Source organism: Anser brachyrhynchus, assembly GCF_964034855.1.
Source record: "Anser brachyrhynchus genome assembly, chromosome: 1".
NCBI lineage: Eukaryota > Metazoa > Chordata > Aves > Anseriformes > Anatidae > Anser > Anser brachyrhynchus.
The window spans coordinates 179,457,205-179,477,199 of NC_137694.1; the positions used below are offsets into that span (position 1 = coordinate 179,457,205).

A 19,995-nucleotide genomic window follows, 5' to 3' on the forward strand; every position below is an offset into this window, starting at 1 on the left:
ATATTAAGAAGCTGGTATGTTTATGAATGCAATGTAATAAATCATTAACACTAGGAAATAGTGACAGAGGGGCATGGGAAGAAATTCTTGTTAGTTATTTTAATCTGGGTGCCCAAACACCCTGTCTGTAACCTACAGAGCTGGGTGTCAGTCAAGCTAAGACATCCCATTCCAATCACAGAATCACAGAATCACCTAGGTTGGAAGAGACCTCCAAGATCACCGAGTCCAACCTCTGACCTAACACTAACAAGTCCTTCACTAAACCATATCACTGAGCTCTACATCTAAACGTCTCTTAAAGACCTCCAGGGATGGTGACTCAACCACTTCCCTGGGCAGCCCATTCCAATGCCTAACAACCCTTTTTACACAGCGTTCACCTCCCATTCATATGCTTCTCTCATGCCTAATCTAGATAGAAGCAGTCGCTAACTACTCTACCTGAACAGGAACATATTCAGGTCCATCCTCTGAAGCCTGAAAGTTAAGCCCCTGCTCAAAGACTTTGCTGAACTGAGGTGTCTGGCCTATAGAAGGCTGAACAAAAGCCTAACAACTAGATTTATATGGAGGCAATCAGGGGTATAAACCAAGGTAGCAAACCTTGGAAAATAAGGTTCAGAAAGGTTGTTGTTGTTTATTATTATTACTTATTTATTTATTTAACTTTCCTATAAACTCAACGAGAGCTTGCACTTTGTGGTAGGCAACATTCAAACTTCATTTTACAAAGAAGCAGGCGCAAACACTTACACGTGGAAATCCACCACACCTGTCCGGTGTTTACCACGTACAAAGAAACACAATTCAAAATCACAGATTGTGAATACTTAAAACTACTATAAAATTTGCATTTTTGTTCCAAAAAGCACATTTAAAGAGCCTAAATTTGTATAACTAAGGCAATCCTTTTGCCTGTTTTTTCTAAGGCTACTGGTGTTTGATGTCCCTTTGGACAGTTGAAGCTGTACAAAAGCTTTTTCGTGAGACATTGTTAATCTGAGAACAGAGAAAAACCTTGTGTGAAATTATCTCCTCACACAAGCACTATGCAAAAACACAGAAAGGACAGTCAGTATGTGCGGATTTCTGCAGTTTCACAAAAACGATGTGCAGTGGATGAGAACATGACAGGATCTCTTCTGTTAGCTTCGACTTCGTTCTGCAGTCTTCTCAACCGGCATGGCCACGAGTCTGAACTTTGTATAAACTAAAGGAGGCATCCTACAAACTCTTAAGACTCCCAGACTTCTGTATTATAATCTCTATAGCTACATTATTGCCCACATCAACGTTCTGGGTTGGTCAGTTAACCCAGCCAGCTCCCATTATAAGGGACCTGCAAATATTCAGCAATGCCATTAGCCCTGACAGTACAAACCCTTAACAGCTCCTGCAGAAGGTGGAAACTTCAAAAGTGAACATCTCTGGAGGGAAGAAAAAAAAATATCTGGCTGGCTTTGCAACAAATGTCTTCCAGCTTACTTGAAAATGTCAGAAATGTCAGCCTGTTTGCCTTCGGACAGCCCAAAGGCAAAGGTTAAGACTGCTCAGGCAGGGTGCCACGTCAGTCAGGAACGAGAGCATTCCCAGCCACTTCCCATCTAATCCAGGCTGCTTTTGTTGTAGTCTAGACTAAAAATGCTTAGCTGCACGAAGGCAGACTGAAAATCTGTCACTGTTTAGCTGCTGAAAATCACTGTGAAGAGGGACTGCCTGCGACAAGGCTGGCTGTTTTACTCACAGGCAGGATTTTTAACCTCCCGTGAGCCACAGCTGAAGAAGAAATATGTAGAAAACTCACAGTTTGCTCCATGCACTGCATCAAATAATTAAATGGAGAAGTTGGTATTTTAACATACATATTCTCCTCAGGGGGACATTGTGGATACTGAGAGACACACAACTTTCTAGCTATTTCTGTACCATGGCCACTAACATCCCTTTTGCTTCAATTCTGTGTTCCTCAAAATGCTAAACAATTATGCTTTTGTGAAAGCTTTTTTTCATGGTTTCAGGCAATACACTTTTTAATTCCTTCTGAATTAACAGTTTTGTAACAACAGACAAATGCTATGGTGTATCCTTGCTATAAGCAACAAAACACTTAGACTCTTCTGCTGCTTAACTTTGTGGATGGCTGCTTTGATATTTTCCATTATTTCATTGCAGCACTATTTTGAGGTTCCTCTGATTCTTTTATTTCATTTAAAAATTGGGTCTTACATAATAACAACAATAATAATAATAAAGCATTTTTTTATTTTTAAATATCACTTGTAAACATTTTTTTGTTATTGTAGAAAATCCCTCTTCAAAAGCAAATACGCTCCTTTGTCAACATAACATAGCTTTTTTTTTTTTAATTTCAAGAGCGTGACACTCTCCTACCACCTCTTACGTGTTGCAGTGCTTATCTGCTGGTGAGTACTGCACCACATGCAAGCCGTTCAGGTGAGAAAAGCTCCTCAGTCCCTAGCCATGTGTGGTGACACTTGCGGTGACCCAGGAGAGGCTCACTTCCACCTCCTGCTGTGCACAGGACTTGGTGGCACGCAGCGTATCAAAGCTGCCATTCAAAACCCAGGTTGGGTCAGTGGGGGAACTGGAACAACAGCAAAGCAACCACCAGTTAGCTGACAGAATTGCCAGACACTGTTAAGAAATCTAATATGGAGGAAACAATTTATTGTATCAGTAATGTACCTTTTTTTGTTGTTTCCTTCTGAACACAGGAGGAATTAAAGAAGTGTCAAAAACCCAAGCTGTCTGCCCAAGTCTTCTAGCTGCTTTCTAACTTCCCTCAAAATTGAGGGCTTGGTACCTCCCACTGCCAGCTGGCAGCCTTGATTATCTCCTCATGCAGAATTAGACACACGCAGATGGAAAATGTTTTCAAAGATCATCTGTCAAAATAACCACATCCCAAGAAACCCTAATACAATGCAAAGAGTTCCCCAAGACTTCGCTCGAAACACAGCAGCCTCTGTGGGGGGTTGAGGATTTTCCAAGAACCCTTGCAACTGAAATGAGAAATATATCATTCTCCCGAGGAACTGGGTATCTCACAAAAAAGTCTCTTCCACCATTTATTTATTTATTACTTAATTTACAATGAGATGTCTTTGAACACAAGACCTGTTTTTACATCACAGGAAAACTAGTGAACTGCTCCTTTTCACATGTCAGTCGAAACAATACTCATTTTAAAAATTTTGGTGACAACTCTTTGAACTTACCCTTTCCATCTTTGTTTTTCTTTTTCACAGATATGTTCGGAGTTGTAGTAGGGGACTCAGGACGAGAGGGTTTTGGCTTCTTCCCTGAAATAAACCACCAGTGAATCAACTTCAGCTTAGGAAAAAAATAAATAAATGAAAGAAAAAAAAATAACAAGGAAGGACCTAAAAAAGAAAGGTACTTGTTTTCTCAATTCAGAGAAGATTCAATTTTTAATCATTTAAGAGTTCAGTTCTATTCTGAGTTTTTTCAATTTCTGCAATATGATTGATTCCCCTATGATTTTACTGTGCTTATAGTAAAAATTATGCTCGCTTTTCCAAAGTCCATGTGCCTTGGAAACTTACGTGGCTTTTTAGGTACTTTTAACAGCATTTAATACAGAAGAGATGAGCAAAATAAGCTATTAACTGTGGTCAGAAGAGTTTCAATTGAAAAGGCTCAATTAAATACAGAGAACTATCTTTTTCAGCCATTGCCAAAGTGGAATTTAGGGATAAAACAAAATTGTCTGCTTATTTGTCTGGAAGTCCCCGCTGATAGAAGAAAACTGCACTGTCATGTGAAGAAAACACTTCTCAGTCCTGATCTTTCTTATTCCTTTCTCAATGCTGGCTACAGGTAAAGGAAAGAAAGTTGGTTGGTTTCTTAAGTCCAGCAGAACCAGTAAGTGGCTCTGAAAAACACTGCTTTTTTAAAGCCATAAACACGGTTGCTCTGTCTAGTGTGATGACTGAAAGAAGTTAGTTACAAGTGATGACAATAATTTGAAAATGTTGAGAAATCAACTATCTAAACACGAGTGGAATAAAAAAATTAAGTCATACTGAAGTATTTTTCAAGATCAAACCTTGAACCTCTTCCTTCATTAGATCCCATTCAATATCAGCTTTTACATCTACTATAGTGAATCAGAAATCTTCAGAGCATATTTATGAAATGATAAATTCCTCTTATCAGCTTTTGCAGTGATCTTTAGTATGTTAACAATACCTAAATTATTCACATACTGCCTCTGCTCCTTTGAGGCAGAACAGTCCTAGCAGACAGGACTCATAGAAACGCACTTCTAATCCAATTAACCTACTGTCACATATAAAGATCTAAAGAAAAGTATTTTTCTTTTTCTCTACTTATTACATTTCCAGAGGAGTTTACGTTCTACAGAGGTAAGACAAACAGGTCTGTGCAATCCCCATCACAATGACATTCCACTTTCAGTTCTGTTTTTAGAGGCTTCCTTAATACAAAAGACAAAACTGCAGAATAAGCAAAGAATCACAGAATAAGGGTTAGGGAGCTTCACTTCTCAACAAAAATGCTCAATGCCAGCCTGGGCTGTCTGCTTTGTTTTAGATTTCCAGGTGTCTATTGAGAAGTCATAAGAAAGACTGGTTTGAGCACTCTCACCTTTTGTCATTCGCAGTCTTGCTAAGTCTACCTTTGCACTTTTTCCTTTCTATCTCCCTCCCTTTTTTTTTCCCCCGAACAGGAATGGAGGAGGGATAGCTAGTTGACAGCTGCAGTGAAGGAAGACTAGGAATGCCTGGAGTCCTCACATTTTCTTGCTTCATTTCAGACAAGATTCATGACTGAGGATGGGACACAAAGCTCAGCTACCACCTCGGCCATTAACGCCTTCCTTGATTTGAATGACGATGGAGGGAAGAAATCTTACAATACTGGTTTTGTCATATGCGGTCATATGAAACAATTAAGAACTACTGGAGTACATTTTTAGAATCTTTATACCACTGACCATCACTGGTTGCAAAAAATGTCCTTTTTTCTTTTCCTTCCCTAAAATGTCTAGATGAAGTCACAGAATCACAGAATGGTTTCGGTTGGAAGGGACCTTAAAACCCATCTAGTTCCAACCCCCTGCCACAGGCAGGGACACCTCCCACCACATCAGGTTGCTCAATAAGAGTCATTTTTCTATAGGCCACTCCTACAGTCTTTTATGGGTTCATCCAGAAGTCACTCTTCTGTAGGTCAGCTACTATGGCACTGGAAATCCCTCAGGGTAACTTTGTGTTTTTCTCCCCTTACACATCATGGGAAGACTGTGTTCAGGGCTCATCTCGTTCCCACTCTTGCCCACATATAAATACAAGCAGTCAAGAAGTAGGGAGTGTTCCTCTGATGTAATTAATTACCTGTGTCTGAATGAGGACGTGTTTTAAAGCAAATGAATTGCATGAAGTCTCAATTAAGTCATGACTTAATTACTGCTGGTCAGCTTCAGGAAACATAAGTGCTGCTCACATATAATGCACTTCTGATTACCTAGGCTACTAAATATAAAATCTGCTGCTGCAGCAATTCTAGGTTCTGTTACCTCAACCTAGACTACTTGAAGACATCCTATCTGGACAGTCCTCTACCACAAACCTATCCAAAATTAGAAATCAGTGAAGTATGTGAAACTTGTTTACAGAAGGGTATTGATTTTACTGCTCTGTAAGTGGACTAGAGATAACTGAAGATGATGTTTTTAGACGACACTGCGAGCTATAATCTTCATACACTGATACTATCAAAAACACAGTTAGCAGAGACACACAAGATATGTTTCCTTTGTTTAAAAGAAGATATTTACTGAAAGTACATTAAGCGTTAGCACACTTCCTCCTTTGGTTCAATAGAGCATGCATTTGTTACTTTTCAGAGTACATTACTACATTCCTTTTTAGGAGAGAATTTTACAAAGAGGAAGGGTGAAGAATGTGCAAGAGGCTGAGAGGGGCTACCATAATTTTCTACAGATATTTGAATGTATGATTTTTATTTCCACTTTTCCATTTTCATGGTTGTAAAAACACTTCAAGTTAGACGTTCCTGTTACAAATGAACGTGATATTTAGAAAATGAGATGTTCATCCTGACAGAATATTTTTTATCAAACAAGAAAAAAGATTAATACACTTCTTTGCACTAGCAAAACTGGAACTAAAGGAATTCATATAGCAAATATCCAAGTCTCTTTCTCTGACATCCCTCAGTTCTTCCAGCCCTTTTGATCCACAGTTCAACAGCTCAGTGCTCAGATATTCACGAGTACAACCACCCTGCTGAGCATGGGTTTGGAGTTGAGCTGATGGGTGGATACAGCGCACATGCTGCAGCAGAATGGCTCACAAGGAAAATAGGTAAAAACACCCCATCACTTCTGAAGAACATGTTCTTGGAGAAGTTCTACTTGGCAGTGCCATTCCACCTCAGTTAGCTAGCAGTGCTCTACACAGTGCAACCCTACAACTTCAGCTGTTGGGTTTTATATGCTTTAAGTCCGTAAGTAGATCATGGCTGGCATGCATATGGCAAAATGTCTGCAGTCCTTTGCTCTGCCACAAAATTGAGCAAAGTAAGGGAAACAGACTGCACGTCTGAAAAACAAAACTAATAAAACCTGCATGTCATTAGAAATGCACTAAGAGCTAAGTAACATTTTGCAGCAATTGTTGTAGGCCAATGCCTTATAAATCCCTGTGCATTTTGAAATAACACTTCAGCATCACTCAGATCAGAACATCTACCTAAAGGAGTCCCAGTTTCATTGAAAACTGGCAGTTAATGAAACGTCAAGCTGATGTATCTTTTCTAGCATTTCTTCTACCCGATATAATGATTAAAAAAAAACACTCAATGTGGAGCAACTGACTTTTTAACCTACAGCTAGCAAGGAGGAAGGAGTGGGAGTAAGCAGAAGCACAACAAGAAACAGGGTATGAAAGTGTCAAGCCAAAGAGGTTAAAAGTCTGGCAGACAGAGGCTCTTTGTTTTGACCCACATAGCAGCCAACATTAAGAAGAAGAAGAAAAGAAGAAAAAAAAACAACACAACAGTTAAAGTCCTTTTACAGTTGGTTATCTCATGGTAGTTTCCCCAGCAGCACTCTCGGGCAGCTGCTGGTAAAGCTCCCCTCCACAGCAGTTTCAGTTCAGCTTTCTGACGGGAATCACAGAGCTCCAGGCCCACACCCGTCCCTACCAGACCTTGTGACACACACGGGGCTCAGGAAGCTCCCGCAGCATTTCCAGAGGCCTGTACGATGTCTTTCACGGACAACTACTCCCAACATTTGAAGGTATGGTAGTTGCATTAGCAGCAAAAATGTACTGTCTTGCAGCAGAAGTGTAGCAGGGTAGCAGAAGCCCTGTTATGGATGACTTTTTTTTCCTGCAGGGGAATGTGTCAAAGTGCTAGTGCTCTGATTCAGCCCTAGGATTACATGCAGAAACATAACTCTTCTGTTTAATTCCAATTTTTGTTGTTGTTTGGTCTGACTAACACCACATAACTTCGTTACTCTTTGGCACAGCGCTGACTCCAGTGGAACATCATTCAACAGAGGGGGCCTCGACCCACCATGCAAATGTTATCTACTGCAAATGGGACTGGCACTTACTATAGCGTGCAGCTATTTAGAAAGAAGAAAAAAACAAAAAAGCACATTTCATATTGAAGAAAGGTTAAAAAAAAGCCCTCATTCTGATCCCATACTCTGCATAGACCGAGCATTTTCAGTTGAAGCAAAATAAGAGCTAATTAAAATACTTCAGCATTCATGGCAATACACGCTCTGTAGCTTGTAATGCAATTTTCCTCTGAAGAAGATCTATAAATAGGAGCGAGCAGAGATCCACGTTTCCTGTCAGATAAGCAATCATTGCTACGTCTCCAACATCATCAGTATCTAAGCATCAGTATTTGTGCGTGGACACCCAGTAAGAAAATACGTTCTCTGTATTTCCAGCTGAGGACCCCAAGTTATTCTGACTTGACATCCAGCATGGTTTGAAAGACTCACGAGGGGAGATAAGCACGCCACTGACTGCTCTCTACCCTACGCTACTGTTCTGCAATAGCATCTTACCTTTTTTCTTCTTTGGTTGTTCAAATTCAGGAGTCTCTGGTGACTCAGCGTAAGGGTCTGGGGCTTGGTGAACTTCCACCACCTCAGGGATCCCATCAAGTGTGACTGACACATGCGTAATAGGAGCTACCATATCTTCATCTTCAGTTGCACCAAACATAGTTGCTTAAGGGAAAGGGACAAGAGGAATATTTTCACACAGCCACAAGGACTTTTAAACATAGAACGAAATAAAACTATGACACTTACTGCCTCCATGGGAGAGGAGAGCAGTTCATAATTGAATATATCCACCCGCAATCAGCAGCGGTATTAAAACAGAACAGTTTAATGACATAACCCGCTCCCCTAAAAAGCACTATTACAACATGCTCACACATATTTATTCATCGGTAATGCAATCTAAACATATAAGTATAAATTCTTCTATCTTACCAACATAGAATCACAGAATGGTTTGGGTTGGAAGGGACCTCAAAAATCATATAGTCCAACCCCCCTGCCATGGGCAGGGACACCTCCCACCAGACCAGGTTGCCCAAAGCCCCATCCAGCCTGGCCTTGAACACCTCCAGGGATGGGGCATCCACAGCTTCTCTGGGCAAACATAAACAGATTCATCCTCTATCAGCCAAACAAAACAGAGCAGTCTAAACAACCTCACTTTGTTCACACCTTCCCTCTAATTTTTGATTCTTCCTTACCCATCAATGTTCAACTCTGGCATCAACATGTTCTCAAAGCAGTGGAATTCTTCAGTGCCTACAACACTGGATTTCTGATAGCCAAACTACATGTGTAAAGCCTACCTGGAAGCAAAATATTCCTACCCATTCCATGGAACCACACAATACTGAATCCCTCCTTGTTTCAAACAGGCAAACAAGGCAAACATAGACTGCTTTGCTTTCATAAAAAAACTTACTTATTCTTTTTTCATCCAGCATCGGACCAGGGGAGTCCATATTGAGAAGTGCTTCAGCAGCCTCAATTGTTTCAATTGTTTCATCCCCATTATGACAAGATGCTTCAACTGAAAGCAAGAGAAAATTAATTGTAAACAAGCTACAAATAGGACTTAAAGGTTCAGCATGATATTTATTCCTATATCATTTCTAGAAAGAAAGTAGCAACCAGTCTTCTATTAGATGAACAGTAACAGGTTTTCTAGGAAAAAAATGTGCAATGCAATCATTTCATTTCTTTAATGCATTATACTCTTAATATTGTATATATTAGAAAAACAACCTTTCATTTCTGTCCTGTCTTTATAACCCTTCCACTTGCTGATCAAGTACGTGCAGTAACATACAATGCCTGTAAGACCTGAAAAATGCTACTACCACCAGTGATATTCTGGACAGTATCCTTAAAAAACCTGCTGCTTTCTTCTTACGGTGGTCAGAGGATTTTTTTTTTTCAAAATAATTGTATCATGGCAAACAAGGTTAAACATTAGTTCCACTAACAAGTAGCATAAACCTTTAGAACAGTTTAACACATTCTTTTATAAATTGTTTTGTTGGATGGAAATGCACAGGCCAGCCTTCCTTATCCTTTGCCGCGAATTTTAACGTATGTTAGGTATTTCGCTTGCGTTTATCAAAGTGCTACAATGGTCTGTGCTAATATTCCCCTCCCTAGGATACAAATGAACCTTAGTTACTTTCTTAGTCCTGCAATGAGTCAGCTTCATACCCTCTCTTGTGTTTAACTTTGAGGAATTTTGGGTGGGGTAGTCACACACACAAAAAAAAAAAAAAAAAGAAAAAGAAAGAAAGAAAGAATGAGACTGACTGACTGATAGAGCAAACAAAAACGTACCATAAAACATAATGACCTCAGAAAGAACATTTCTTCTTCACATAAAAATAATAGGTTTATTACAGGAAGTAGAACTTCTATACCATTTTTTTAATCACAGTAAAAACAAAGCACCCAGCCCACTAGCAATAATCAATCCCATAATAAAAAAAAACACCACCACCAACAAGAAAGACAATTTCACTCCAAATGCCCACATCTTCAGCAATTTTATCACCAGGAAAGGACAAAGATTAATGCAGACACTCAGGCGTCCACACATCAGCCCTACCTCCTCCTCCCTGCTGTGATTTACAGGCAGCTCATGGACTACAGCTGGCTCAGCAGAAGCCTCCTTACCTCCCGGATTTTTTTCTCGACCTTGGTACTACCATGCTCCAAGCATCAGAAGCTAACACCCAAACACAATAAAGGAGACGTGGGTTTTGGGCACCTCTGCCCTGTAGTCATTGTGCCTGGCTTCACTGCCAGCTCTATGGCACCTGCTCCACCCAGTGTCTTGCACAGAAATACAAGCAAGTCCAGGACCTGCACTGCTAGCTGATGTCTTGTGAGAGACGTGGAGCCGGGGAGGTTCCTTCCCATTGTGAAACGAGGCAAGGGGAGTCAATGAGCATGGACTAAAGTGCACACAGTGAGACGGGGCAGCAAACCGGTGGCAATTCTGTCATGCAACCTGCAGGGTCAGGAGCAAAGCCACAGGCCATCTCGGGCCCAGGCTGGCTGCCAGAGCCTGACAGCTCCCCCTGGCAGTGCCTGGCAGCTGGAGGGGGCACTGGACGCAAGCGAAGCCTATTCCAGGTTGTAGGCAAGCTCACGCTTGGCCCGTCAGTGCTGCTGTAGTTGCTCCTGGTTCTGTTTGGAGTTTTATTTGGACAGGAGCTTTCCATATTATCTACCAGTGTAACAAAGGCTGCAACACCAATGTCACCCTCACTACAGGAACACAGCCCTGCCAGCTTCCAGCAGCCTTGCACTGTTAGAACCATGGAATCATTAGGGTTGGAAGAGACCTCCAAGATCACCTGGTCCAACCGTCCTCCTACCACCACTGTCACCCACGAAACCATGTCCCTAAGCACCACGTCCAACCTTTCCTTGAACAGCCCCAGGGACGGTGACTCCACCACCTCCCTGGGCAACCCGTCCCAGTGCCTGACTGCTCTTTGTGAGAAGAAATGTCTACTCATTTCTAACCTAAACCTCCCCTGGCGCAACTTGAGGCCATTCCCTCTAGTCCTATCACTGGTTATCTGTGAGAAGAGGCCGACCCCCAGCTCCCCACACCTTCCTTTCAGGTAGTTGCAGAGAGCAATGAGGTCTCCCCTGAGCCTCCTCTTCTCCAGACCAAACAACCCCAGTTCCCTCAGCCGCTCCTCACAGGACTTGTGCTCCAGGCCCTTCACCAGCTTCATAGCCCTTCTCTGGGCACGCTCCAGGGCTTCAATGTCCTTCTTGTAGTGAGGGGCCCAAAACTGAACACAGCACTCCAGGTGTGGCCTCACCGGAGCAGAGTTTGAGCGGACTCTGGCCGGGATAGGACTAGACAGCTTTTTACAGCCGACAGAGAAGAGGTAATTGCTTCCCTCGGCGCCTTCATGCCCCGCGCCCTGCCCCAGCTGCAAAGGCACCCTGCCGCCAGCCAGCTCGGCCCACGCAGGGCGATGGCCATCGCGGCACGGGGCCAGCGGGCTGGGCTGCCAGACACCGCTACACCCCGGTCCCAGCGTGGTGGAAGGGCAGGAGGGAGGAGAGGTTGCTTGTTCTGGCCCCCGGGACCGCGGGGCAAGGAGCAAACCTTCACGCCTGCTTTCACGTGCGGAGGCGGCCGAGCAGAGCCGATCCTTTACTCTGAGTAATGGAGGCAAGGCAGAGGTTCCCTGCTTCACGTCGCTGCTACGAGATGTAGCCCAGCCACGTCTGAGACTGCCGAAAGGAACTTTTAATTACGATATTAGCAACAAGCTTAATATAATTTGATGCTCACAATAAACATAAGGAGCAACAGCTACAGGTATCTGTCTATCCACAGACACAGAATGCCAAAAATAAGTTTCTTAACCGCATTAATCCCCTTGCTAACACCCTTTAAGTCTCTTCTTAGAAGATGACTTCACAGGACGGTTTGAGCCAAATTAATCATTCTCCATTGCTGAAAAAACAGGGATGTGGTTCTGCCTCCCATCTCTACCCCTGGTTCACAATCCAAACTCCTCTCACTTAACACAAGCCAGGCTTCGCACTTTTTTTGATCACGTAGTGAGGCAATTTAGTCCCATAAAATGGCTGGAAATAATTTGGGGTGTGTGGGGGGGTGGTTGCTGCGTTAGCGAGTTGGATTACAAGCACTCAAGAGCTAACACAAACAAGCTGCGGCGTACCGCACGGAGCAGGTCAATCACAACCTCTCCGTCCTACTAGCGGCGTCACTCGAGACGGTCCTCAGAGATAACCAGCTCGGCTAACAGGGCAGGCTGCTGTCTGTTATTGTAGTCTTAACCTTAAGGTTAACCTTATTGGCAACCTTAAGGTTGCCAATACATATTCCAATCACTGGAAATTACAATACAGTCCCAGATTTAAGAAGAAATGGGGTTAAATAGCTTATTTGTCACACTTTGGTGAAGTCACAGTTGGCAAAACGGCATGGGTTTTTCATTTCAGAGAAGCATCACGTTTCAAATGCTATCTTAAATAGGTAGAAACTTCCAAAAGAAAAGAAAAAAAAAGCTAAAGAAAACAAAACCACACCCAGAAGTAACTTTTTTTTTTTTTTCCCAGGGTACTCAGGCCCTTGTTTATCTGAGCAAGCCACAAATTTAAGCCTGTGTACCTGTCTGCCAATTACAACCCAATTACTGCGAACGCATGCTTGCGATGAGTCAGAGCCCACAGCCAGCACAAGGCCTGCCCAAACACGGCTTTCTGCTCTTCTCACCTGGTGGGGAAAGAAAGGAGATACCCAACTGGAAGTTCCCTCCCTCAGCCCAAATTCCTGCTGTCTGCAGCCCTGCCCGATGTGCTTTTGAAAGCTTTAACACCTCTCTACGTGAGCAGGATCCTAACGTGGTGGCCCCGCCGACTTGTCCAAAAGGCTCTGTGATCCCGTCCCACCACTTCCAGCGATCCCACCCCACTCCACCTCTCCCGTGCCTCTCGTGGCGATCAGCTCCAAAGGGCAGACAAAGAGAGCCCTTGTCCTAGAGAGCCCTAGATAAGGGCCGTGCTAGTCCAGCTGTATTTAAAGGCAGTGCTGATTTTACTAAAGACAAAAAAAGGGGACCACGGAATCTCAGAGTAATGTTGGAAGAGATCTAAAACTGCTACAAGGAAGGAGAGATCCATCAAATACAGCCGGAGACCTCTTTTTCAGAATGACTGGCTGTTAAATTTAAGTGATTGCTTTTTAATGTAAGTTCTGCATGATTGTTAGCCGACGCTGGAAAACCAAGTGCTGCTTTAAGAACGTATATATTTCAGGAGGCCTATATATCACACTTCGTTTTCTTTCTTAAACAAGGCTTTAAAATTTACAAGCAAAATTATCTCATTGGGGAGCTATATGGAAAAACACTCATCGTTTTTAACCAGATGGTATAAGCAGCACTGAATAACTTCTCTGCAAAGTAACTGAGACTGTATCCTTTTTTTTCTTTTTTTTTTTTTTTACAACTGGCATGTTGTCAACTAAAAATCCTCATGGATTAAGGCTGTGAAATCCTGCTTCCAACTAAATAGTCCTTCGGATTTCTTTGCAGCATTATAAATGATTACTGAACATGCTGGGGTTGTGCTGGATAACAGCCTCTAGCAACTCTTTCCCTTCATTCTCTTATTGAACAGTTTGGCATATGCCATCAGTGCCAGAGGTTCACCACATGGACAAGCCAAATCCGACCTACCTTGGAAAGACCGTACCAAAACTTCTGAGTTGGTTGTCAAGCTTCATTATTCTTCCATGAGAACCCGTATTTCTGTGCTTGGGACTCAGACTAGGGCACAGTGAACCTAAGTGCAGATTTTCTGTCCCTCACACGTCCAAACTTTGTCAGCAAGGACCCCTCAACTGATCCCATCCTAACAAAGCCAGCACAGGTGAACCAAAAATGGCAGACAGTTTAATTAACTGGTATTTTTTTTTTACATTAAACCTGCCAGTGCTGAGAAAGGAAAAAAAAACACTTCAGGAAGTTGCATAATCCAATTAGTTCCTCCTTCCTATGCATCTACTAACCCTAATTAGTTACATTAATAAGGTAAATAAAGTGTAGCAAACCATACCATCTGACGAGATGGCCTGGAATTTATGATACAGAAAACCTTATCCCCTGTATTTTTCAGGGAGAAAAAAAAAATCAATGTTCTCTTCAGTGATAAAACTTCTAAGTTTCTTCTAAGATAAGCTGGTTGTTGGCCATCTTTCTGCAGGGTTTCAAGTAAAACATGCTGTTCTTATAGCTGTCGTGTTCTGCAGGTCATAATTTATGCTACAGATAAGTAATCATGGGTGTGTAATAGCTGTGGTTTTGAATGGCTTACGCTATATCCTATAGACAGAAAAGCCTACCAGAGTCTGCATTTCTGCAGATACACCACTAAAAGCAGACCTACCTCTAATTTCTGGTAGTTTAGGGGAAAAGAGAAGCTTAACGTATGACAGACATAGTACTGAAAAACTTATAGCTTCAAAAAAGATTCATGCATATTAAGCATTTCTGAGTAATGTTTACTCATAAATGATGGCATTTTCGGTTTCATTTTGCTGGGAACTTCAGTCTTCTGAATATTTTAAACTGGAATTAGTGCAGTCTTTACAAGGTCTGATTCTCTCTTGATGGCATAATGTGAAAGTGACTGAAAAGATTTGTACTGACTTCAAAGAGCAAAACAATGCATTTCACTGTTGAGAGCAAACACAATTAAAATCAAGATGGGAGCTTCAAAGAGAGGAAAAAAGCAAGCGAGAGAACAGAGTAGGTGGGAAATTTTAGTTACGATTAGCCCCATCCCGCAAGCAAGCCGCTGCAAAACGTGCCTGCACGTGGACTGGCAGTTTGGTCTGTGCACCCGCAGCCCGAAGCTGGGGCAGAGAGGTGGTGGAGGGCTCCTTGCTCCTTCTCTACGTCCTCTCCCCACTCCCATGGGGAGTCCTGGCACCCCGTAACCCTGCTTGAGGCTGGCAGGATGGCTCCCTGATAGAAACCCAGCGCTGAGCCACCTTCCCTGGGGAGCTTTCAGCCGGTCACTACAATAATCTCTACAAAGTCGCAGCTCTGGTCTTCTAAGGACTCGGCCTTTAAAGAAAAACAGATTGCTTGAACTACAATGGATGATGTTAACAATACAGCGCTTGTCTGCCTCCAGAGTATCCCTTGGACACCACCAGTTACAAGGATTACATATTTTCAGTCTCTGGCAGCAATTTGCAAACCCTTCTCATGTGATCATTTATGTTAGCAACAAAATATGTTAACAAGAGGAGTCGCAAAAGTGGCGTTTCACAATTACTCATGCAAATGTAGATTCACACACAATGTATTGTAGTGAATATGGACTCATAAAAACTATGACATGCATCAACTATGAAACGTTCACACAGCCGCATTAAGTGGTGCTTAAGTAACACACTGAGGAAATGCCAGTTACAGTGTGAATAATTAATATGAATAGCAAGTGAATAGTTGGCAAGAGGTCTCCACATGAAATAATGTTTAAGCATGTAAAACCCTGAATAATCAGCTAACTTATTTGTACAGTCACAGTCTGTTCACAGATAATTCACAGCTTAAAAAAAAGGCGGGGGGGGGGACATATTATCAGATTTACTGGGAACAGTTCATGTCAATTTACTCTGTGAACTGTACATCATGTCAAGTTTTGGTGAGGTTTTGTTTTGCTTTTGGCGGTAAAAGATTGTATCAGAGCATGCCTTGGGAAGTAATGTCAAAACCATGACTGAAAGCAGCAAGCTGTCTCCAGCCCTGGAGACAGTTCAGGTGGGGAACCTAGTTGCTGAAAGATGACACTGAGACAGATCTCAACTCTGTAAAGCATCTACCCCACCTCTCAGACTTAGCAAAGACGCTTCGAACACATACTTTCAGCAATTTTTTGTTTGCTGTGAGGTCTTTCTGTTGTTTTGTTTGGTTTTTAAATTTGACTTATCTTCAAGCTTTCCAGGAGAATTGTTTTCTCTTTTGGGCTACCTTTTCTAAGAGAATTCATGCAGAACATTTGTATTTTAGACATCAATCATTATCAGAAATCCAAAGTGAATACTATGCTGAGTGCACTTAGAATCATAAAGGTTGGAAAAGACCTCCAAGATCATGCTTACACGTACATTTTATTGCTGGCTGCTTGTATACCCTCAGGAAGTGAAAAGCAATACATCTACAGATGCTGTGTACTACTGCTTTTTGGTATGTATGCTTACTTAGGTATGTACCAACCGTTAAACAACAGCAAAAATATCCCATGAAGAGCAATTAAAACTCTTTTTGGCACTCTGAGCAGGACTCTGTCTTAATCTCTATTGATGGATGAAACTCTTTACCGTACCAGCTGTACAGCTGGGATTGCAAGCCACCTGGTAACGGCATTAATGCCATTTTCTCTGTCTTGTACAGAATTAACAGCATTCAAGGCTATTATAACTTTGTTTCCTATTGCTTTTTGTCACTGAACTTTTCTCGCCCCTAGCCTCAGCCATCTTGTTGCAAAAGCACGGCAGAGAAGTGTTTTTACAGCAAACCTGTGAGGGTGATATCATCGTCTTCTATGATTTGTTCCTCTGCGACATCCAGAGAGCTCTCAGTGATCATGTCACTGGGTTCGTCCACGCAGGTTAAGCCAGAGTAGTTGTGTAGGAGGTCTGCGCTAGGGACGTGTTCCACGATGACAGCAGGGAAAATGGATGGATCACCAAGCTGCAGGGAAAAAAATAAAAGGAAAATTAGAGTAATGGTAGTTAGACTGTGCCCGACCTAACCACTTGCTGATGAGCATTTCAGCAGTCCTGAATATTTCTACATCACCTCGATGGTAGATGGTCAGGAGGGAGCACTGAAGAACAGGATGATTTTTAGCACACCAAATAAAACAGCAGTAATGTCCTGCCACGGGCCAGAGGCTGAATATCACTGTAGTATCTAATATAGTGACTTCACTCCAGCAGGTTAATACGAGACTCCCACAACTGCATTTTCCAGCTTAAAAGCTGACGTGACAGAGGAGAGGAGTGGCGCAGTAAATGCCAAACTTTGCTGGCAACGATAGCAGGCAAGCAACTTGCTGCACGCACCGTTTGCTCTTCCTGCCAAGCTGGAGGTGGAGGGGTGGTGAGGCTGCAAGGACCACAGGAAGGTCTCACGGGCATCAGGTCTTCCACAAGGCACTAGCTGGCAATCACAATCAGGGAACACTTACTCCCAGAGCAACAGGGAGTGCTTGATACGTGTCCCGTACTACTTTCCCTCTCTAATTCTTATGGCCTCCTTCACTTGCTCCCCCTCTTTCCTTCCCAAGACCGCTTTCAGTCGTTCTCCTTTCTCAACAATTATTTTCTGTAAGATACAGAAGAAAAGGGGCGGCTGGAAAAGCAGAAGGCAAGCTGGCCAGTAATAATAAGAAGATGCACGTTCTCTGAAAAGACAACCATTCAACAGGAAGAGGTTTTCAGAAAATGCCATCTACTACAGAGACAGTATTTTCCAAAGCGATTCTTTCAAAATGTCATTTGCAGGAAGAAAGTCAGAGCTGATGATAGCACAGCAGGCTCAAAGAAAGCCTAGTGTAACTCAGAGGCTCTCTCACTACAAAAACAAATTGCATTATGAATGTGGCAAGCTTAACAAAAAAAAAAAAAGTTGCTCAATGTGCTTCTGTGAGAAAACCGGTGTGTAGACGTTTGGTCTCACTCTCCACAGAAAAACAAAGATACACACAGATCAAGCAGATTTTATTTAACCATGCAAGAAAAAAAACAACAACATTTGGTTATGAGTTCACTTAGGCGTTGCTCACGTCTCACAATCTCGCCACTACACAGGCCACCACCGGTGGAAAATGGTCTCAGAGCTACTGGCTCCATACAGACAACGGCAACGGGAGGCAGTGTCTCCCAGGGAAGAGACTGGAATATATGTTCTGAAAGCAGAAAGTGCAATTACAAGTTTTATACAGCAGTAATTACTATTTTATGTTGCTCTGTATTTTGTAAAACGTGCCTCAGCAGCAACTGTTGTAAAGGGCAATCAAGAAAAAAGGAAGAATTCAGAAACAAAACTAGTTTTTCTACGGGCTTCTATTATAAACACTCTGCTGAACTAAAACAAACAATAAAAAATAATAAAAAATAAAACACCACAAAATCAACAAAACCCAAAGGAAAAAAAAAATCCACAGCTAACCTACCAAACTCTACGGAACATAAGCTTCAAAGAGCGTAACGTGGTAGGAGAGCAATAAACACCAGCAAAAGGCAGAGCAGTTAGAGGCAGACCAGACTCGTAGATTTGGTTACACGAAAGCAAAATGAGTAAAAAAGATAAAGCACCACAAAGAAAGAAGAAAAATAAAATACTGAATGCGTTAGAAGGGTTTTATTTTCAACAGCTCCACGAACTAGAAGGACGATAGTCCATCACAGCCTCACCACTGAGATAAAATTCATGCTACAAAAATAGCTTGAGCACCCCAATTTCAGAAATATACCACAGTTTATACGTTTTGTGGTGGAAACCACATATACTGTACATGCATCTACATAACCACATTAAAAAAATTAAGAAGAAAAGAGTTTACATACTACACTTTACTCAGGCTCCTGTCACCTGCAAGCAAAAAAAAGAGGCCATTTTGCGAGCATCTGTTCATTGGTCTATTGAGCTGGTAAAACGATGGATTTTAGGTTGGGGAAACACAAATATGCTTTAGTATTCTCATCCTACTTGAGCTCATAGACACTAGGGGTGAAGTTCACCTCAAGTAACTTCAAACAACTTCTGGTGCAGGCACTCACAGAACCACAGAATCACCTAGGTTGGAAGAGACCTCCAAGATCACCGAGTCCAACCTCTGACCTAACACTAACGAGTCCTCCACTAAACCATATCACTAAGCTCTACATCTAAACATCGTTTAAAGACCTCCAGGGATGGTGACTAGACTTAAGCTAATAACCCCAGGTTTCCTTCAGAGTCAACAGGTAGAAATGGGTATTTTTAGAGCATGTTTCCTTATCCAGTTTTAGGCTCCTGTGCTACAACAGGTATCATCCCCTAAAAACACCCAGTTCTCTCCATTGACCATAAAGGGGCAGAGGTGTCGGGGTGTCTCTTCCTGATGTAGATCTTGTACGCATCTATCTGCAATGTCTTCGAAGTGAGCTGGTCCGTCCTTCCTTTTGGCTTCTGTGGTTGCACATGCATGGCCTGCAAAGTCTGTAGGACATACAGGCTCTCCAGGGATTGTACCGAGTTGCCTCTGCCTTGTGTTAGCTCCTTCTGGATGAAAAATGGCTCTGGCTCAGCACTGTCCTTCTCTAACGACTGCAGCTCATGTCACTAACTTTGTCTCTGAGAGACAAAAATATCTCCTCTGTTACTCTTCAGTCATAAAACAACTGTTGTCGAATAATAAGGGAAACACAGATAAACCCAACTGATTCTTAGACATTTTTATCTGCGTTTCTCAAAGCCCTATTTATATTCCAGCCTACCAGTTGGGAAACCTAATTACAACAGCCCCCTCGGCCATTCATTAAGGAACCATGCTTTGCCAACAGGTGCTTCCCATGTTCCTGAATTAGGCTGGTGTCATGAGCTTCAGTAGGATCAGTATGACTAAACATGATCTGTTCTGTAAGGATAAACTGTCTGTCTGCACCCGGGGGATACCTGGGGGCTGCGCCTGTCTCTCGCAGGGCAATACGTGGTCGTGTGATTTTGGAGATGGACAACTGGAGGAGCCTGCTGACACATTGCTCTTCCAAAAGGTGTAAGATGAAGAGTGAAGCCACTTAAGAGTCATGCAGAAGAGCGTTTGTT

General features: G+C 42.4%; 1 protein-coding gene across 6 annotated transcripts in view; it reads right to left on the bottom strand.

Annotated features, from left to right (window-relative positions):
• The window catches only part of ELF1 (E74 like ETS transcription factor 1), an 88,168-nt gene that overhangs the window by 14,674 nt on the left and 53,499 nt on the right, over positions 1-19,995 (bottom strand). For all 6 annotated transcript variants that reach the window (XM_080587734.1, XM_080587733.1, XM_080587737.1 and 3 more), the window contains exons 3-6: positions 16,701-16,875; positions 9,048-9,155; positions 8,123-8,287; positions 3,243-3,326 (exon numbers count right to left, since the gene is read on the bottom strand). In XM_080587734.1, coding sequence (XP_080443860.1) covers positions 3,243-3,326; positions 8,123-8,287; positions 9,048-9,155; positions 16,701-16,875 — 532 coding nt within the window. The remainder of the gene's footprint in view (positions 1-3,242; positions 3,327-8,122; positions 8,288-9,047; positions 9,156-16,700; positions 16,876-19,995) is intronic.